The following is a 21,499-nucleotide window of genomic DNA, read 5'->3' on the forward strand; positions in this document are numbered from 1 at the left end:
GATGTGTGTGATGTCCTTAGGTTAGTTAGGTTTAATTAGTTCTAAGTTCTAGGCGACTGATGACCTCAGAAGTTAAGTCGCATAATGCTCAGAGCCATTTGAACCGTTTAAGAAGCAGTCAGTTTAGATATATATAATGACTTATCAAACAGGGACATGAAATTTCAACTCAGCAGTGCATGGGAACTGACACTAACAACACTAAGGCATCAATGGCCTCAGACAAATGAGTGCAACGAGTTAACACAGTTGGGGAATTGAAGCCAGGATAGGTAAGAAAGACACCAACAACTTGCCATGCATGTCTGTTGAGGCCCACAGCTAGTATCTAGGTATTTCTGAGTTGCACATGCAGGTAATAGGCAGTTACCTTGGGGAAATACTGTGCCATTTACACAACACCATTCAACACAATGCCTGTAAATCAATGAAGCACATTAGGCTATTCCTTCAACATATGTGCTGACTTTTCTACTGACTTTGAAATTAACTGTCACAGTCTAGACAACATAGCATATTTATTAATGGTGACCCATTTTGATTATCACATGATCATCTTCAGATTCCATTGTTTCTGGGCGTACATGTTCATTTTAGCCTCTTTCTCATTTTTGTACAATTATATGCTAATCTTTCCAGTTTTCCTTTTCTATTTTTGCATATGAACATTTCACACAACTCTCTTGTCTACATAAACTACACTGATCTGCTAAATTACAACAGTTGTTGCCAAAATCTAGATAAGCAGATCTGCAGCTGTTGCCTTAATCATCTTATTTAGTTTGTCTGGATTTATTTAGTTGCTTAAATGCAGTATTTAGCATGTTATGTAGGTTCCTATAAAGTAAGATTTTGTACCTCAAGTTATATATGTAACATGTGACAATGCTATCTTAACTGTTACTACATAAGAACAGCTTTTTGTTACCTGTGTTAGTGGACTTGTGTTGGTTGTAAATACTCCAGCAAATCCTCTGTTCCTGGCTAGTCTCATAACTTCCTCTTCCATAAATTGTATGACTTCAACATTTTGTTGATAGCTCAAGGAATGATTTGTGGCCATCATGAAACTGTGCAGTACTTGACCCTTACCTTGTGGTAGTTGTCGATCCCTAGGTAGAGAAAAAATTATTATTTTATTTGCAAAGAGATATGTATGATTGAACTAAATGAAAACTAAATGTGTTGGTCACTTGGTGACATAAGATTTTATTGTTTTGTATTTTGGAAATTACTTTAATGAATTTATGACAAATATTGTTCATAATTTTCATTCTTACCTCAGTGGCCCTTCCAAATATTCCAGAAAATCAAATACAATAATGAGGTCACTATGTATTTCAACAGGTGGTTCGTCATGTGCATCAAAGTTAAATGCTACTCCAACTGGTTCACCATTTTCATTTTCAACAATGAAACTGCAACATAATTTTGGTACTGTCATGATTTAAACTTTAAATTTGCTTTGAAAATGAAATATGTTTCAAATTTTAAAGTGAGTAAACATATTTTAGTATTAAAAGGAAAGTTCAGTTGATAAAACTGTAGTATTACAAGGAGATAGTCAACCATTCTAACACTTACCTTCAGGAATTAAAATTCTGGGTACTGCTGACAGACAGAAATGAAAGTTAGAAAAAGCTATCATACGCCCCAGCAGAACTTATTTTCTTACTCAGGAGGGAAAGAGGTATAGTTTGGAGAAGCTTAGAAAGGAGGAGGAGGGGACAGATTCTTTGTCGCCATGTTGTCTATTGCTGTAATGCTTAATTACTAGAATAATAGTATTAAATTCCCTCCAAGTCTTGGGTCAGAGTGACCTATCTATTCTCTCTAACCTTCTCCAGTCTGTTCCTCTTTCTTTTCTGAACAAAGGACAGTTTTCTATTTTCATATGTGACTACCAGCAGTGTTTAGAATTTCGTATCCTGAAGCTAAGTACTTGCTAGTTACTTAGTACATGTTGTAGGTACCATATATTCTTTTCAGCAATACCGTTAGCATAGATGTTAAAAACTGGCATTTTGCTCTTCTTATCATACTTTTCATTACTTATAAAGATGTTTGAAATTTATTAACTGTATCTTACATGTTGACAAGGCCAATGTCTTAATGTATTGAATGGCTTATAATGAACATTCCAAACAAAATGAAACTTGCCAGATACAGGGTATAGTGATGCTGTTCACTGGTTAGGGATAGAATGGTGACATGAGGAAAAACCCTGAAAGTGGGTGATGTGAAGTAGCATGTGAAAAGCAGAAGTGCCAAAAAATGAAATGGGAGTGATGGAGATTAGGAACTAACTGTGTAGTTACAACCAAGGAAGAAAAAAATGAAAAATGGGAGGAACAAGGAGAAGTTATTAGTTATATCATATGAATAAAGAGCAGTATAGTTAAACTTGTATGCCTCAATACAGTAAAGTATGTTAAAATGGTTTATGATGCATGTGAATATTAGAAATGCATTCAGATATCATGCTTTTAAGTTCTTTCAGTGCCAGCTAATTAGTAATTTGTGTTGTTGATGAAACTAGAGAATATTATTTGCTGCTGGAACAAATTAGTCCATCATATAGCCATAGGAACACTGACATAGTGAGATGATATGTATGTGCATTTCACATTTATTACAGGTATAATTTAAACTATTTTTCAGAAAACAATTTTTATACAATGTAACCCATGCAGATAAATTATTACTTAATCATTATTTAGAAAATTATTGAGAAATGTAAAGTCAAAGTTACAGCAAATTTTAAAGCAAAAGGAAAACTTTTTCATCATAGCATCTGGTAGATATAAATTTTAAATGTGGCAAGTGAGAAGAATAACCTATGTAGATACACACAACGCCTTGCACAAAGGCTGCATGAGACTGCACGAGACAAGAATGACAAAATTTGACAGATTTTGTGTTCCACAGGCTTTAACTATGAAACGTGTTCCTGCGTCTGTTCCACAGACAGCACTATGTATGTTCAACCCATAGATCAGGAATATGATTTGTGGAATCCTTCATTACTCATTGTGATCCCACTATATTCCCACCCCCACAAAAAAAATTGTTCTAAATTTAACTATTGTGTTGTTTAGATGGATAATACAATTTAATTGTAAGAAAAATGGAAAAAGAGACAGATTAACAAAGGCTGAGGATATCACCTCTCATAACGGTGAGTGGCACAGGCATAGCTGCTATTATCAGAGAATTGTCAATCGGTGTATGTAATTGTTGAGTGGGGTTGCACTTCATTGGTGCATGTGTGGTAGAAAAGTGGGAGAAAAAGTACGTGAAGCTGCTCAGGAGGCAATCTGTCGACAACGTAAATAGATGTGAATCCCAGTTTGTTGACATTTGTCTTTTACACCCAAAATTTTACAGATTCTCTCAAAATTTTGGCTCTCAAACCAACCTAATTCTCCGTATGGTGAAGGCAGCACTGCTCTTTTCTCACATTAATGTTTTAAAGTCCCTGTTTACTGGAGAAACAGGGACAATAGCCACATAAACAATCATCCTTATATTTTGTTTGCCACATTATGTTCTCTCTGTTTCTTCCTTATTAACTCATCTGTTAAGTTGAGCTGAAATTCAATGCCATGTTGGGGCACTAGATGTGCTGGAGAAGTATTTGAGGAGAAACTGCTCATAAGCTTATCAAAGAAACAATTACTAGATTCACACGAATTATTTTGTACGCAACAGAAAATCTATACAACTTGACAGGGTACCAATCCATTTCTCCTGACTGTGATTTCAGTTCTTTGAACACTGCCATATTTCTCAATAATGAGAATGATTTCTATGACATTTATCATAATGAATTATGCAGTCTGAGCAGAGTCTATGGTGTTGGCAATAGTGGTAGTTTTAATAGTTTTAGGTGGTTGTGTTGGGAATAGTAACTGAAGCACCAACAACAGCAGCTCCTGCGTAGTGCCGTCAACATTCACATGTCCTTTTACTACAAATTATTTTTCACAAGAACAATTTTTGAAACTACACAGTGTACTATGTACACTTGTTTTGGTCTTAGTTATTTTATGACTTTGGATTTCTCATAAAGTAACAACATATGTGAAAAAATCCTATAAAATTCCCATACTTTTGTATAAGTTTTCTATTATGTTAGTGGATTCATTTCATGAGGAACAAAAGATTAGAATTTAGACACTATTGATAATGAGATTAATAGAAACTGAATCAGCTTTGACTGAAACATGGTGAGAAAGGAAATTGTCCAATTATCAAATAAACTATTTTGGCTTTCACTATAAATGATTTAAAGGACACCAAGTCCAATATAAATCTCAACTGGCAGATGGGGGGCTTTGAATGTTGCTTCTCCTGAATGGTAGTCCAGTGTGTTAGCTACTAAGTATCTGTTTTGATCATAATGGATAGTTTAGTATGCACTGTATAAAATAAAATGTTCTAATCTGTCGTCCCGAAGGAGAAAAAATGAATTTGTGAAAGTATAATGTACTTGGATAGATAAAAGTCTACTCACTAAGTGGCAGCAGGGGAATGTATATAAAAGGTATTATGTAAGCAAGCTTTCAGAGCCAGTGGCAGCTCCTGATAGAAGGGTTGAAGGGGCAGGAGGAGAGGTGAAGGAAAAGGATTTGAGAGATTTAGGAAAAGGGATCCAGTTTGGAAAGGTCACCTGGTGTCCCCTAGTCGGGGGAGACATACCGGACATTATAAGAAGGAACCCTCTCCTTGCACACTTAATACGTTTTATACCTGTACCCCTGCCCGTACTCTGTGAGTAGATTTTTTTCTCTCTCAAATTACATTATACTTTCTAGAGGTGAAAGAAATAACTTATTGAATCTAATGAAACACATACCTGTAGTTCTTTTCTACAAGTGGTTGCCACAAAGCGTCAACTAGATTCTCATAATCACTTCTGGGAATGCGTGGTACTAGCCACTGCTCCAAGTCAGCTTTTTCATAGAAACTGTCAGTGACCATCCTAAAATGGAAAGCAGACATGAAGAATCTTTCACACCATAAATAATACAATATAGAAAAAATGGTAAAATACAAATTATTTCAAATCCATGGATAACAAAAGCTTACCAAATTACAAATGAGAACGTATAAATTGCTCATTAAGTTGGAAACATTAGGTATGGCATAATTTATGAAAACAGAAAAATGTCTGACAAAAGGGGAAAAAAGGAAATTACGTGCAATCAGCACACACTAGTAGGATCAGGAACTTAAATTTTGAATGAGAATTTTTTCATTGTCTTAATGGTAAGAAGAACAGTACGATTATGAGAAAAAGTGTTGAGAAAGATCCGAGCAGTTTCAAAATTGATTCTTGTGTGTGCAAATATCACATTTTGCTTCAGGGTGCATTATGGAGTATGTAACACTGACCATGGAAAAATATGTTAATAATATGGCTAATATAGTTGCTGAGGTACTTTTTAGAAGCTTATTGTCTACCATAAAATCAACTCTATAGTATGGGAAAATGTTTCTTACAGGAATGTTCTTTTATAACCCATTCATTCATTGTTTTCCTCTTCCTCTCTTTGACATGCATTAAGTTATAAACCTAACACTCATGCTTCACTCACTCTTGTTTCCTGTCATTTTATAAAAATTTAAAAGACATAATGAACTGGTTTCTCAAGTTTGGGGTTCAAGTTTTACATAGAAAAATTATCCAGGCCTGTCAATACTATGATGATTATGCATCATTCAATTTTAATATTCCTTTAATCTCTTACAAATGCTCCACTAACCTGGCAACATCGGCTTTGTATGGATTTGCAAGCATTCTTGATCTATATCTTGACAGTGCAGTGGACTTAGTAGCCAAAGTAGTCGAGTTAGTGCTTTCATCCTCTGGAGACATACGGTCTAGCACTTCTGCAAAGCTCTTGGCAGAAATGAAGTCGGATATACCTTCAGAAATAAAGGATTTTTAGTATCACTTATTGTGTAGTAGAGAGAGAGAGAGAGAGAGAGAGAGAGAGAGAGAGAGAGAGAGAGAGAGAGAGAGAGAGAGAGAGATATCTAAATAAACACACACAAAAAAGAAGTTAACAGATTTATTTCTTATTATGCTATAATAGTGAGTGGAATGGCAGAAACAGGATTTTATTATGACTCACTCCACTGCCTCACTATGCAAATGTAACCTCACTGAGAAAGATGAATTGTTTTATTTTAACTTTTATCGTCAAAACAGTCCAACATGAATGACACACGGTATAGTTCTATGAGCTCTCCATAGCAATGTTTAACTGTATTACTGAAGAAATGTTTTGGAACTTGATTAATAGTATCACTCGTTTATAGGAAATGCACCTGAATTTTCACTTACCAATAATGTATCCTCGATCTCTCAGCCTGGTTACAAGGTACACAGAATTCAAAGAGTTTCCACCCACTTCATAAAAATTTGATTCAAGACTCAGCTTTGCATTTACAGGATTGCCAAGAACAGCTGCAACAGTTTCAAAAAGCACTACTGCTGCATTCATTTGTTTCTCTGGTACTCCTGAGTAATCAATTTCAGATGTGACAGTTTGGGAACCTGGGAAATGAAAAAGAAAATTGTTTCAAAAGTTATCTTGCTGTTGAATGTACTGACACAAATGACAAAAGTCAGTTTGCTGTTTTGCTAAGCAAGTGGGACTTCGCTTCAGCACCAATATAGTGATAAAATGTGAATGTTATAATTACCAAAATTTGATCCAAATTAGTTTTATCATGTTTACATCTAATATCTGAATCAAGCTTTCATTTTAGAAGCCAGATATCTGTTTACATTGCATGTAATTCGGAATACAGTATTTCTTGCGTAAAAAAAAGTGTCCTGAAGTGTCAGGCGAATTTATCAACTTTTTGCAATATATCTTTAATTATTAGGAAAATAAGACTGCTTTTACATTCTTATCTACATTTCTGTGGTCAGATTGAAGCCTCTATCACTTTCTGAAATTTAATTTTAAGTTTTATTTTTTAAAGTAAGCAGCAGTTGAGTGTCATTCACACTAAGACAGAGGTTGCCTGCATTTTCCTTAGCTCGAGATCAAAATTATAATGTTGTTCAATAAATGTATGTGTTACTTGTTATAAACATATAACAATGAAGACAATCAATTATTGATGAAATTATTTAATGGGATAGATAAAAGATCTACTTTCCATGCGGCAGCTGAACACACACATGAAACACTGTTGTGATTGGCACGTTTTCGGAGCCAGTGGCTCCTCCTTCAGGCAGAATGGTTTAAGGGGAAGGAAGAAGACTGAAGGAAAAGGACTAGATTTTGGGAAAATCTACCAGACTCCAGGTCAGGGGAGACATACCGTACAGGATGAGAAGGAAAGACGGATTGTTGGGGTTTCAAATCTCACCTGATGCAGTCCCCAACAATTAGTATTTCTCTCTCATCCCGTGTGCTAAGTCTTCCCTGCCCTGCTGTTCTAGGAGACTTTCCCAAAATCTACCCTTTCTCCTAGACCTCTCCAGTCAATTTCTTTCACCATTCCTCCTCCCCCTTCAACCCTTCTGCCTGACGAAGGAACCACTGGCTTCAAAAGCCTGCCAGTCACAACAGTCTTGTGTGTGTGTGTGTGTGTGTGTGTGTGTGTGGGGGGGGGGGGGGGGAGGAAATTTACTTCATCTCTCAAGTTTCTAGTTTCCTGAAATGTATGTTAATTTTTTTGGTACAATGTGTGTTTCTATTTACCCATAACATCCCAGAAATGCCATAACAATATCAATACATTTGATTTTATTGTGTATTACCATTGACACAGATTTCCTCATAATCACGTAGCAGCTGTTGCCTGTCTGTCTTGCCATTCACAAGTAATGGGATACTGTCAATGACTAAAACCTGTGAAAATAACAGTTGCATCTTAAAAAATATGCAAAAAGAAACACTAATAAGAAAATTGTGATCATTAACAATAAAACTGCTTTGGAGAATTTGCTGCAAATTACTAAAAGTAGAATCAAAATGAAAGTACGTAAGTGAAGATTGCTTTTACCTCTGGCATCATATATGGAGCAAGATAACCATTTAGTGTGTCCTTAATTTCACTTGCAGTCAATGGATTTTCTTCGCTAACTGTTACAAATGCTAGAAGGGCCTGGAACAAGGAGACACTAAATTACTTATAGTTTTCTAATTCATTATTAAATTAACACAGATTTACATTTTAGGATACCTTCAATTTTCCATTAAAATTTATTTATCCAAATTGTGTATCATTTACTGCCAAAGGAAAGACCCTTTACTGTGACAAACAATATTGCTTGCCTCATTGAATATTATACAGTAAACAGACTTTTCACCCATTTCAGTTGTTTGTAACAGATAGTGAAATTTTCTCAGTCTATTCTGAGATAAGACCTGTCTTAGCCTTTCCAGTGGATTGAAACTTCATCCATACTAAAAATGGAAGCCGATTGCGAGTGCTCTCATGCATATACCTTCCACGTACATTTATGGGACAACTGCGAAATACTTCTGCCCAAATACGGACTAACGGCAGTCAGAAAGAAGCATTATAATATAGCATGAAGTTTAGTTAATACATTTACATGTAGAAGGTGAGACAATATAAAGAGCCAAGTTCGAGAGAGAGAGAGAGAGAGAGAGAGAGAGAGAGAGAGAGAGGACTGGTTGTTTTAGTAAGGAGGATTCTTTTGTTACCTACCTGATTAAGTTCTCCAGGTTTATAACATAATACAACGGCTTTATCTACCCCTGGGACAGAATTGACTGCTTTCTCAACCTCAGAAATGTCGACTCTGTGTCCTCTGACTTTTATTTGGGAATCTGTTCTTCCTTCATAGATGAGCACACCTTTAATGACTCTGGCATAGTCTCCAGTTCGATAGAGACGAGAATAATCTAAACAATGGAAAACTATTATTAGTGTCATCAAGTGTGCAAACATTGCAACATTTACATTATACATCAGCATAATTTTAAAATATTAAATTGTTGTACGACTACCTTATGCCATCCAAATGATAAGAAATTTTGTCATTTATTGAGACAGTGAAGTATGGGGTATCTGCATTAGGGTGCATAGTGGAAAATTCAGAGCATATAACAAACAACAGGTTAATGTTTTGTAATGTGGTGTAGTATAAAAATAAGTATTAATTACGTTCATTCAGTTTTTATGAGTGTTCAAATTAAATCTTCATAGTAATCCTCTGTTTTGGCATTGACTCCAGTCTCTTTTCCTTTGTTGAATGATTATCTTCTTTGATGTACCTCATATCTGTCATTTTGGCATTTGAATGATGGAAAGGAAGATCCATAGTACAATCTAGTGCAATGAAACAAGTTCAGACTTTGCTTTGTCATTTCCTCTCTTTGTCTAAGTATGATCACTGAGTGAGTGGGTAGGTGGATTACTTGTCCATTTACTAACTTAACCAACCTCCAAAGATTTTTTGTCAATTTAGTTTGACAAAGTTTGCCATTTTGGCTTTGTTAAAGTTTTTCATTGATGATGTTGCTCTAACTTGTAAAAAGTCAATACACCAACCACAATATAACCCAAATCATTGTCACTGCCACTCGTTTAAATCACGTGACTCTCCCCATGTACCACTGGTAAACTGGAACATTCCAGTTTTATGATGGAAAGATCGAAGGTACAGAGAAAGTACAGGCTAATGGAATATGGAGAGGGTGTGTTTGTCACAAAATACAAGAAATTCAAATCCACTGAGACCGAAATCGAAGCTGCATGTGAGACTGTTCGAGCAAGTCTATCATTGGTGACATAAAATTACGACTGGATACTTCCATCAAGCACCTGACTCATTGCCTGATGTGACCAAAAACTTTGGAAAAAACATCAATTCTCTGGCACAATTCCTCAATAATACCCATGCTGTAATCATCAGAGGAGACTTCAGTTATTGAACAATCAACTGAGATTATGGTAATTAGTTTCGTTAGTCGTAGGTGCGACACAGCATCCTGCGAAACATTACTAAATGCCTTTTCTGGAAACTACCTTGATCAGACAGTTTGGAACCCCATTCATGATGGAGTTATATTGCATCCAATGACAAATAGATCTGACCTTTGAGGATGTCGACAATGCAGCCACCATCAGCGAGAATGAAGCAGTTGGAGCAACAACGAAGGATAAGTAAAAGGATATGAATTTCGTATGATCAGTAAACTAGATAAAGAGGCAGTAGTGTCACATGTCCGTGAGGGAACTTGTAGCTCAGGGCAGGGACATGTAATGGGACCATGATTTAAGTCTGAAAGAAATTTTAACCATGTACTGGATAGATATTTAGTAGGAAAGTTCACGGTGTGATGGGTTTTCCATGTTGTACAGTCACTGTAAAGAAACTACTGCAAAATGGATGTAAAACAAAACGTGTAGCTACAAATTGAGAGATGCCGAATGGAACACATTTGGCTGTTTGCTGTCACGAGGGAGTGCATGAAGCTTTCGATGACTACTGTAGCAGTATATTATTGAATAACTAAACAGAAAGAAAATCTGGTTGTATGTAAAGGCTGTTAATGCCACCAACGACAGTGTCCAGACACTCATGGATTAGACAGGAACTGAAATTGAGGACATCAAAGAGAAAATAGAACTGCTTAACATTATTTTGATGTGTTCCTTTACAATGGAAATCTCTTAAGTATTGCCTCGTTTTAAGATGAGTGACAAGCGACAGTTCTGCAGCATTGAGAAACAGCTCGAATCTTAAAACTGACCAAAACTCCAGCGTCTGATGGACAGAATTCCAGTCAGATTCCATACTGACTGAGTGGCTGAATTAACCATACTGTAATATGTCAAAGATCCCTTTAACAAAAAAAATGTGCCCAGTGGCTAGGAGAAAGCACAGATCACACCGATCTACAGAAAGGGCAGCAGAAATGTTCTTCGAAACTACCTTCCAATATTCTTGACATCCATTTGTCGTAAAATCTTAGAACTTTAGCTGTGGCTATAATGTAATGAGTAGAGACCGGATTACATGCATCATAAAAACCTTAAAATATGCACGAAAAATGCTTAACAACGCATGAAATGTATCGAAATATGCAAGATCAAATAAAAAACGTGGTAGTTACTGCATGCATTATATCTTAAGGTCGAACCTGTGCATATCAGTTACGAGGAAGAGCGCCGGCCAAGCGAAAATTTAGAACGCTGATATTTTCTGAATACTTTCTGGTACAGGTTTGGAAGGGGGCATTTCTGGGATTATTTTCTAGAAATTTGCAAAAGGGGGACGCACACCTTGCTTCAAAAATGTTTCTTCTATGCTATTGTTATCGGTAGCAAGCGGATGCGATGCGCGTGTCGCAGCGAAACAATCGATACGTACAGCACTAACTTCGAGATATATTGCGCGCAGAGGGTCACGCTCAAAAACTCCGTAACATTTTATTTAAAAAAACATACAATCATGAATTTTTTAAACTGCATTAACGTGTAATTAATACTATTGGACCAAACCATCGTTTACAATTTATTTTACAGTTTTCTACCGTTGCAAACGACCAAGTACTGTTCCAAATCTTCGGTATTATGACTGGGTCTTAGATCACTCAAAACGTTTTTATAAATAGAAAAGGACCGTTCTACATCAACTGAGGTAACTGGGCAGTATTTGAAAATATGTGCTATGTTGGCGCTTACTGTTTCTGATAATAGTTCACCCATCCCATTAATAAAACTTTCAATTTGGCACAAGGGCTCAAAGCCTGAGTTATTGTTTCAGATGTTTTCAAACTTTTAAGTTTTCTTGGGAATACCTCCGGCAATGACGAGTTCATAAGAATAACTTTATTCATTAACTTAATAGATTCATTCAATGCCAAACCTTGAGTTTCAAGCTTGTCGATACTTGCAGTTATATGCGAAAAATGAGTGCTAATCACAGCAGTGTCTTTAATTCTGGAGTAATTACAAGCTTCCTTGCAGTGGCAAATTGCCAAAGCCCCGGCAGTATCGGAGTCATTTACTTTCCCCCAATGGCCTCGAAATGTTCATTTTAACACAACATAGCTTCGACCCAACGTACCCCAACGAGTTAACGTGGTTCGGGAAGAAAAGGCACATTTGGTAGTTTTTCTTTGTACGTCTTGATGCGAGTATGAGCGTTTAGAAACACTTTCTTTGTGGATGAAATCAGTTTATTTACACGCACGAACGTGGAACGTACTTCTTAAGCAAGGTGATGTAATCCATGAGCAAAGCACGTCACTTAAATTGGGATAAAATACTCTGGGGGATTTTTCTGCTTTGATCACATAGGAGGCAGCATCTGAAATAAACACGAACACCCTTTCATCTACTAAAGATTTTGGAAATATCTTTTCTAATACCCTCATCCACAAATCTGGCGATCGTAGAATGATTTACTTTTAAGTTCTTTGCAGGCCGCTAAATAGGAAGAAGGCACTTTTAAAGCACCAACACTTAAATTTGCAATGTAACGGCTACAAGTGTCTAATTGCGTCAACTGAAATCCAGATAATGCTCCCCTTGAGTTCATCGCGAATTTCTTCCAGAACATTTAGGTAAATTGTCAGTACGTAATTTTTACGCGACGTTGATTCATCTGGTATATTTTGATATAAGCAATAGTTGTGCAGGAAGCCTCTGAAGATAGGGTTTGTAAGTTTTTGAAGAGGAATATTGCTTGCAATGAATGCTTCAAATAGCTCCATGTTACACCGACTTTTTCTGGTTACATTTAGACTAACCCCTGCTTACTGGAACTTACTGTAGTCAGAACTTTTCGTGGTCTTTCCTTCTACATTCTTCCGATATGAAAACCTGTCTTGACATGCTGGTGTATCTGAAACCTTTTTTGCACGAAACGTTTTTCTCGCAAACTCGACAGTATAAAACAATTCCGTCATATGTAAATGTTCCAGGATGGTCAGCTATCCACGAAACTACGTTTCTTTTTTTTGGGCGGCATAGCGTACAACACGTTACACACTACACGTTCAACTGTGTACATTGTGCAAGTAAATAGAAAGCTAAACAATGGACATGCTACTAAAAGCTTGGTAACTTTAGTTTAATTGTTGCCGACGCGTACGCCATGACGGGGGAGGGGATTAACCAGACCCCGGGTGCTCCTGCTCCTCTTTAATAATTTTGTTAGGCAGTGGCCAGTCGGTTAGCGATTGCACGCAGTTCTGGGTTGCTATCAATCTGTGACATCCAAACTAGGTCGAGCTAGAAACCACCCGTCTGAATTTTTAAAATACTGTAAACTTAGAACGAAAATATGTATCGTCACTGGTTTTTGGTTAAAATATGCAATAACCGGTGAAATATGCAAATGCATATAATCCGATCTCTAGTAATGAGGTATTGTGAACAGAATGACCTCAATACCGACCAGCATGGATTCTAGAAACATCAATCGTGTGAAACCCAACTATCTCTTTTCTCACATGAGGTCCAGAAAGCCATGAATGAATGCATTGTTTGTCTTCTTAAAGGTATTTCACTACGTATCACATTTATGCTTATAAAAAGTACGCTCTTACAGGATATCGAGCGGATTTGTTACTGGATTGATTTCTTGGTTAGGAAGAAACAGGATTTTATATTTGAGAGAAACAGGTCTAGAAGTAACTTCAAGCTCTGGACCAGCGAAGTGTGTTTGGACCCTTGCTGTTCAAGTTCATTAATGAACTTGCAGAAAACACTACCAACATAAAACTTTTCGTAGATGATGGAACTATCTATAATGAAATAGCATCTGAGGAAACCAAGGTAAATATTCAGTCGAATTCTAATACTATTTTGGCATAGCGCAAAGATCGGCAACTTGCTTTAAGTTTTAAGAAGTGCTGATGTTTTACTTCACAAGACGAAAAATCGTATTTTTCTATGACTACAATATAAATGAGTTACAGTTGGAATCTGTCAACTCATACAAAAGCCAGTGTGTAACAGTTTGTAGGGACATGAGATTGCTCAGTCATAGGTAAAACAGGTGGCAGACTTAGGTTCACTTTTGAAACAGTAGGAAAACTATCAGTCTGTAAAGTAGATTGCGTGCAAAATACTTGTACGACCCATTCTAGAATATTGTTCAAATTTGTGGGACTCATATTGAACAGGACTAAAGGGGATTTGAACGTATACGAAGGAGGGGTAGCAAGAATGGGCGCAGGTTTGCTTAACCGGAGGTAGACGCAGATGCTGAGAGAACTGAACAGGCATGATCGTTAAGACAGACGCGAACTACGCCACGGAAACCTACTCAGAAAGTTTCTAGAACTAACTATACGCGATTAATCTAGGAAAATACCACAAACCCCTACATATTGCTCCCACAGGGATTACGAAGACAATATTACACGTATCACAGCAAGCACAGAAGCATTTAAGCAATCACTCTGCTGGTACTCCATACGGGGATGAAATGGAAAAAATGTAATAACAGGTGCAGTGGAAAGTACCCTCCGCCAAGCACTTCAGTGGTTTGCAGGGTATAGGTGTAGATCTAGCACGATCAGTCCACACAAATGCGATTTTTTTCCAAGTTTCCTTAAAGCGTTCCGCTACTACGGCTTTTAGGGCATGTTAGTCTATGAAAGTGAACGGTTGCCACTTGAGTCTTACGTACACCCAGATTATTTCTCATTCAGAATCTGTAACGAATACAATAGATACTGTCGAGCTCTTTACGGCAACAAATAACTTTCAACGTATATTTTCCAGTTCGAATTTAAGATGTATCTGCTACTCGCAACCAGTTTCAGCAAGCTTTCTGTTCTCGTTACCACGTAGGCATTTTTGTCACTGATGAGTGAAACTAATTCACGGACTTTACGACACTTCTGCAGTTAACTAACACCATAATCTTTTTTCTTTCTGGACTGCAACGGTGGTACAGTTTGAATTTTAACTGCAGTCGCAATATCGTCCACACGGTTTGCTGCGGTATTTCCAAGTTCGTAGCTTGCGCGGACCGTTGCTTCTTTTTTGGTCCCTTAGGCTGTGGTCACAGCGGCACCGAAATCGGTGGATTCCACCGGCGGCCGACATCATCCGCAGACGGCCGATCTTTTCAATACAGTTTGCCACTACATGCCCTGTCGAAATGTAGCAGATCTCATCGCCAGAACATACAACTTTCGGATGACAGTGAGTGAAATTCAAATCAGTTTTTCGGTCATAATGGCCGACACGACACGAGACATGGACTGTGAGAAACTGAAAAGTTTAGTTGAAAGAGTAGTTTGTGGCGTTCTGAGGACGAAAACTATCATAATCGGCATATACTTCGTATATCGACGCGCAGGTCGCCGAAGTGGCGTCAAATCGAAAGACCTGCACCAGGCGAACGGTCTACCCGACGGGAGGCCCTAGCCACATGACATTTCCATTTATCGACAGAATGAAATCACATGTTTATTGGAAAGCACAGGTAGGCAAAATCTTAACCACAAAATTTTAGGTGTGATTATAACCTCGGAAAGCAATTTATTCAAGTGACAAGGATCGTGTAGCTTATGACTAAAGTTCCTGTAGTGGATATTTTTGGGGTGTTGTAGATGGACATTACCTGTCTACAAATCGTTACTGCTTACTGGCGTTTTATAGCAAGTAGGCAGGTTATTCTGTTGCATGAGGTGGTTTGCAAATGTGTACGTACGTGTTGCCACTTAACAGTGCTTTAGGTGTTCACAGTATCTTATTTCAGACCGTGTCCTTCACACGTACACCGAATGACAGCCGTTCAACGTTAATTGATATATGTTTGCACAACATCATATAAATTCAGCAAAACAGATTTCACGTGCTTACCCAGAGGTGTGAGATTATATTAAAGATGCAATTCTGGCTCAAATGAAACTAGAAGTGACACTTCGATATTTGACAACTGACGATTATATCTTTCCCATGACAAGCCTATTCCGCGTTATGAAAAATAGTTTCAAGTTTGAATATTTTCACTCTTGCACTCTAAATACTACGAAATTTTTACATTATTCTATACTGAATGTTGGAGCAAGTGCCCTAAGGCGCACTGTAATATAGTTTATTTTCATTATTAAACGCTACACTGTATCTGAAATACTACTGCCACCAAAAATCTTACATCTCTCATATCCAATGGGCAAATGTTCCAAGAGCAATGCAGTTTCCAGTGGTAGAATCTTTCTGACTGTACCTACTGTCAGTATTACATTAATGTTAGCAGTTTTTAGAACAAAGTGAGCTCCTGTGAAACCACAAATCTACTTTCCATTCATTAAATGATATATGTATACTCTCACAAAGTGTTATCCAATCGCCATGTAATAGAAACATCTACTTTCACCAGGTAAATTTACCATTGTGTGGTCGCGCGGGGTAGCCACGTGGCCTAGGGCACCCTGCACGGTTCGCGTCGCTCCGCCCCCTCTGAGGTTAGAGTCCTCCCTTGGGCATGGGTGTGTGTTGTCCTTAGCGTAAGTCGAATTAAGTAGTGTTTAAGCCTAGGGACCGATGAAGAAATGTTCAAATGTGTGTAAAAAATCTTATGGGACTTAACTGCTAAGGTCATCAGCCCCTAAGCTTACACACTACTTAACCTAAATTATCCTAAGGACAATCACACACATCCATGCCCGAGGGAGGACTCTAACCTCCCCCGGGACCAGCCGCACAGTCCATGACTGCAGCGCCCAAGACCGCTCGACTAATCCCGCGCGGCTAGGGACTTCAGCAGTTCGGTCCCATAGAAACTTAGCAGCACCAGCACCAATTATGTGCTCATAACCTCATTGGCAAAACCTTTACACACCGAAGTTGCCACTGTAGCGTAATAAACAATACTCTGAACAACGTGTTTTGGAGAGATCCTTAGTGCTGTGTATAATTGACATTACGTATTTCCGGAACACTTAGTAAAATACTTGTCTGGTAACTCCAGTAACAAAGTGTTTGCAGTACTCGAAACAATCTCTACGAGACAGATATAGCTCATTTGGCGCATCTCTTCAATGGCAAACGCCGCATTGCTGCGCTCTTCTCCAAGAAGAGACGTGTCTGTGTCCACCCCACACTTGGAAGTTTAAATCTAATCTACTTTATACATGGACTAGAGTCTTACCTAACCTAATCTGCTTGGCCCTGCCAGAAAATGACGAATGGCATGACCAAGCTGTCACCGATGTTATCAGGCTACCTCTGGCGACTGCTTCTGACGAGCGTTGTCGGTGCCATTGCGAACGCGATCTTACCTTCGCCGCGGTTGCACCTGGCACACTGTCAGCTGGTACTTACGCGTTTCGTTCGTGTAAACGCCCCAAGAATAGAATAAGACAATAATGGAGCTCATGGGAAGCTTACAGAGTCATTTTCTCTGTGCTCCATTCGCAAGTGATGGAGAGGGAATAAACACATAACGTTGGAAAGTACCCTCCGCCACGCGCTGCACAGTGACGTATGGAATCAAACGAACAACGCGGTTTTCAACATAGTATTCCAGAACACAATATAAAATAAAAACGTATGACTAAACTAAACTCCTCCCGAACAGACCATGAAGGCCCAACGGTACTGACCGGCCGCCGTGTCATCCTCAGCCACATGCGTCATTGGCGGGGCATGTAGTCAGCACACCGTTCTCCCGGCCGTATGTCAGTTTCCCAGACCGGAGCCGCTAATTTTCAAACTAGTAGCTCCTCAGTTTACCTCACCCCGCTTGCCAACAGCGCGCGGCAGACCGGATGGTCACCCATCCAAGTGCAAACCCAGACAGACAGCGCGTAACTTCGGTGATCTGACGGGAACCGGTGTTAACCACTGCGGCAAGGCCGTTGACTAAGTAGGGCGTATCCAGCTTGGGGAGCAAGGGTTCAGCTGTTCCTCCTCCCCTCCACTACCCTCTCTCGCGCCCAGGAAGAAAAATACCTTCATAAAGCGAAGACGTAGCCTGCTCCGCCAAAATGACAGATATATCAGTTCAGTAAGAGACTGAAGAAAGCCAGAACCTGTAATTGGTACTGTCTACTAGCACGTGAGCCAACAACCATATGCATGCATGATATCTCAAAACTGTTTCACCATTCACCGTGAAACTGACACGAATTAGCTCAGATGTCGAGTACGAGAAAAATGGCTCTGAGCACTATGGGACTTAACATCTTTGGTCATCAGTCCCCTAGAACTTAGAACTACTTAAATCTAAAAATAACTAACCTAAGGACAGCACACAACACCCAGTCATCACGAGGCAGAGAAAATCCCTGACCCCGCCGGGAATCGAACCCCGGAACCCGGGCGTGGGAAGCGAGACCGCTACCGCACGACCACAAGTGTCGAGTACGTGCTTGTGGTTAAAGATCCAAGCGACAAAAGCCGCCGCTTGGAGGCGCAAAGTTGAAAGGGCGCCAGACGCGCCACAGTTCAAGATTTCTGTACGGGACGTATCACAATAATAGTAGTGGCCGCTTGGAGCGTCAAGTTGAAAGAAGGCGCCAAGGGCGTCCAAATGCAAGATTTGTGTACAGTGCGTTTGACAATTAGTAGTGAAAAACTGATACGTGTGTACGACAGAAAGGATTGGGGGGGGGGGGGAGGGGGAGAGAGAGAGAGAGAGAGAGAGAGAGAGAGAGAGAGAGAGAGAGTGAGTGTGTGTGTGTGTGTGTGTGTGTGTGTGTGTGTGTGTGTGTGTGTGTGTGTGAGGACCACCTAATAATATGTCGCTTGTGTGCAAAAATGTTGTCCAACCGGCGCTGTCTGGTACACGGCAATTCTGCTAACGTGTTACCAGGTCAAGGAACTAAGACGACAATGATGCTAGAGATGGGAATGAGTATTCGTCGGCTTTCACCTCGCGCAAAGCATAGGTTGCGTAGCTGTAAGAGTATTGCGCTATCCCTGTGTGATGCAATATGTACAAGAGCTCCTCATAAAAGAAACGCCCGTCCGTCGGCTTTACATCCTAAGTTTGTTGACACTCAGCATCTACATGTACAGGATTTTTTTGATGTATTTGAGGTACAAACGAAGGGGGCGAATAGAGAACAATGAATCGAACAAATGATCCTAATAAATGTAAATCCGGAACCCAATGGTTTCCTCGATACGCCGCACACACAGGCGCATTCATGCCAATATTAGAACACTTACCGTGTAACGATGTTAGTTTCGGAGCACCGCAAGTGAGACGGAAATTACACACCGATAAACTCCCCTCGTTTGATTTTATCATCTGGTAAATGGTTTCGATGGTAAGCGTATAGGTCATGGCTTGCCAATACCATGCCCTCCCAGATCCTCCTAACTGAGCCCGCTAAATTTTTTTATGTTGGAATATTTAAAAGGTTTTGTGTTTTCATAAAGCCCTTCTGATAGTATTGATGAACTTCGGGAACGAATTGCGGATGGTTGTCAATGAATTCGGAACGCACCTGGGAGTTTTGGGTGTGTACGAGCATCTATGAGGAGACATTTGGGCTGGCCCACATGTTGCCAACGGAGTTTTGAGTACGCTGCAAAAGTTTCGCTTGGGAAGCCCTGTACACATCCTCCACAGTCCGGTCTCTTTACAGGCGATTTCCATATTTTTGAAGGCCTGAAGAGCGACATTCTTGGTCGTCTATTTGCTTTGAACTAAGATGTGCACGCTTGGGTACAACCCTAGTTCCGCAGGCAATCTAAAATATTTTTCCATGAAGGCACTGATCGTATTCTCTGGGATTTCGGGCCGGTCGTCTGTGCTTTATGATCACTGCCAATGTTAAAGATCTAAGAACAATAATGCTGGGCGTAACGTAGCAGTAAGCATTACCATAGGTAGTTAAAGTCTTGTTGTATTTACAAATTGGTGATTAAGTAATTCCATGCCCACTAAAGAGGCTACCCACAACTCCAGTTCTGAGGACACACACACACACACACACACACACACACACACACACACACACACACACACACACACCACCATCTATCTACACTCCTGGAAATTGAAATAAGAACACCGTGAATTCATTGTCCCAGGAAGGGGAAACTTTATTGACACATTCCTGGGGTCAGATACATCACATGATCACACTGACAGAACCACAGGCACATAGACACAGGCAACAGAGCATGCACAATGTCGGCACTAGTACAGTGTATATCCACCTTTCGCAGCAATGCAGGCTGCTATTCTCCCATGGAGACGATCGTAGAGATGCTGGATGTAGTCCTGTGGAACGGCTTGCCATGCCATTTCCACCTGGCACCTCAGTTGGACCAGCGTTCGTACTGGACGTGCAGACCGCGTGAGACGACGCTTCATCCAGTCTCAAACATGCTCAATGGGGGACAGATCCGGAGATCTTGCTGGCCAGGGTAGTTGACTTACACCTTCTAGAGCACGTTGGGTGGCACGGGATACATGCGGACGTGCATTGTCATGTTGGAACAGCAAGTTCCCTTGCCGGTCTAGGAATGGTAGAACGATGGGTTCGATGACGGTTTGGATGTACCGTGCACTATTCAGTGTCCCCTCGACGATCACCAGTGGTGTACGGCCAGTGTAGGAGATCGCTCCCCACACCATGATGCCGGGTGTTGGCCCTGTGTGCCTCGGTTGTATGCAGTCCTGATTGTGGCGCTCACCTGCACGGCGCCAAACACGCATACGACCATCATTGGCACCAAGGCAGAAGCGACTCTCATCGCTGAAGACGACACGTCTCCATTCGTCCCTCCATTCACGCCTGTCGCGACACCACTGGAGGCGGGCTGCACGATGTTGGGGCGTGAGCGGAAGACGGCCTAACGGTGTGCGGGACCGTAGCCCAGCTTCATGGAGACGGTTGCGAATGGTCCTTGCCGATACCCCAGGGGCAGCAGTGTCCCTAATTTGCTGGGAAGTGGCGGTGCGGTCCCCTACGGCACTGCGTAGGATCTTACGGTCTTGGCGTGCATCCGTGCGTCGCTGCGGTCCGGTCCCAGGTCGACGGGCACGTGCACCTTCCGCCTACCACTGGCGACAACATCGATGTACTGTGGAGACCGCGCGCCCCACGTGTTGAGCAATTCGGCGGTACGTCCACCCGGCCTCCCGCATGCCCACTATACGCCCTCGCTCAAAGTCCGTCAACTGCACATACGGTTCACGTCCACGCTGTCGCGGCATGCTACCAGTGTTAAAGACTGCGATGGAGCTCCGTATGCCACGGCAAACTGGCTGACACTGACGGCGGCGGTGCACAAATGCTGCGCAGCTAGCGCCATTAGACGGCCAACACCGCGGCTCCTGGTGTGTCCGCTGCGTGTGATCATTGCTTGTACAGCCCTCTCGCAGTGTCCGGAGCAAGTATGGTGGGTCTGACACACCGGTGTCAATGTGTTCTTTTTTCCATTTCCAGGAGTGTATATACAGTACTGGCCATTAAAATTGCTACACCACGAAGATGACTGAATACAGACGCGAAAATTAACCGACAGAAAGAAGATGCTGTGATATGCAAATTAGTAGGTTTTCAGA

The 21,499-nt window shown here is 40.3% G+C and overlaps 1 protein-coding gene across 2 annotated transcripts in view; it reads right to left on the reverse strand.

Annotated features, from left to right (window-relative positions):
* Nucleotides 1-21,499, reverse strand: part of LOC124788112 (chondramide synthase cmdD) — a 146,302-nt gene that overhangs the window by 6,052 nt on the left and 118,751 nt on the right. For both annotated transcript variants that reach the window (XM_047255236.1, XM_047255235.1), the window contains exons 8-15: nt 8,704-8,900; nt 8,032-8,133; nt 7,787-7,877; nt 6,353-6,565; nt 5,769-5,931; nt 4,859-4,984; nt 1,281-1,418; nt 929-1,112 (exon numbers count right to left, since the gene is read on the reverse strand). In XM_047255236.1, coding sequence (XP_047111192.1) covers nt 929-1,112; nt 1,281-1,418; nt 4,859-4,984; nt 5,769-5,931; nt 6,353-6,565; nt 7,787-7,877; nt 8,032-8,133; nt 8,704-8,900 — 1,214 coding nt within the window. The remainder of the gene's footprint in view (nt 1-928; nt 1,113-1,280; nt 1,419-4,858; nt 4,985-5,768; nt 5,932-6,352; nt 6,566-7,786; nt 7,878-8,031; nt 8,134-8,703; nt 8,901-21,499) is intronic.

Source organism: Schistocerca piceifrons, chromosome 3 (genome assembly GCF_021461385.2).
Source record: "Schistocerca piceifrons isolate TAMUIC-IGC-003096 chromosome 3, iqSchPice1.1, whole genome shotgun sequence".
NCBI lineage: Eukaryota > Metazoa > Arthropoda > Insecta > Orthoptera > Acrididae > Schistocerca > Schistocerca piceifrons.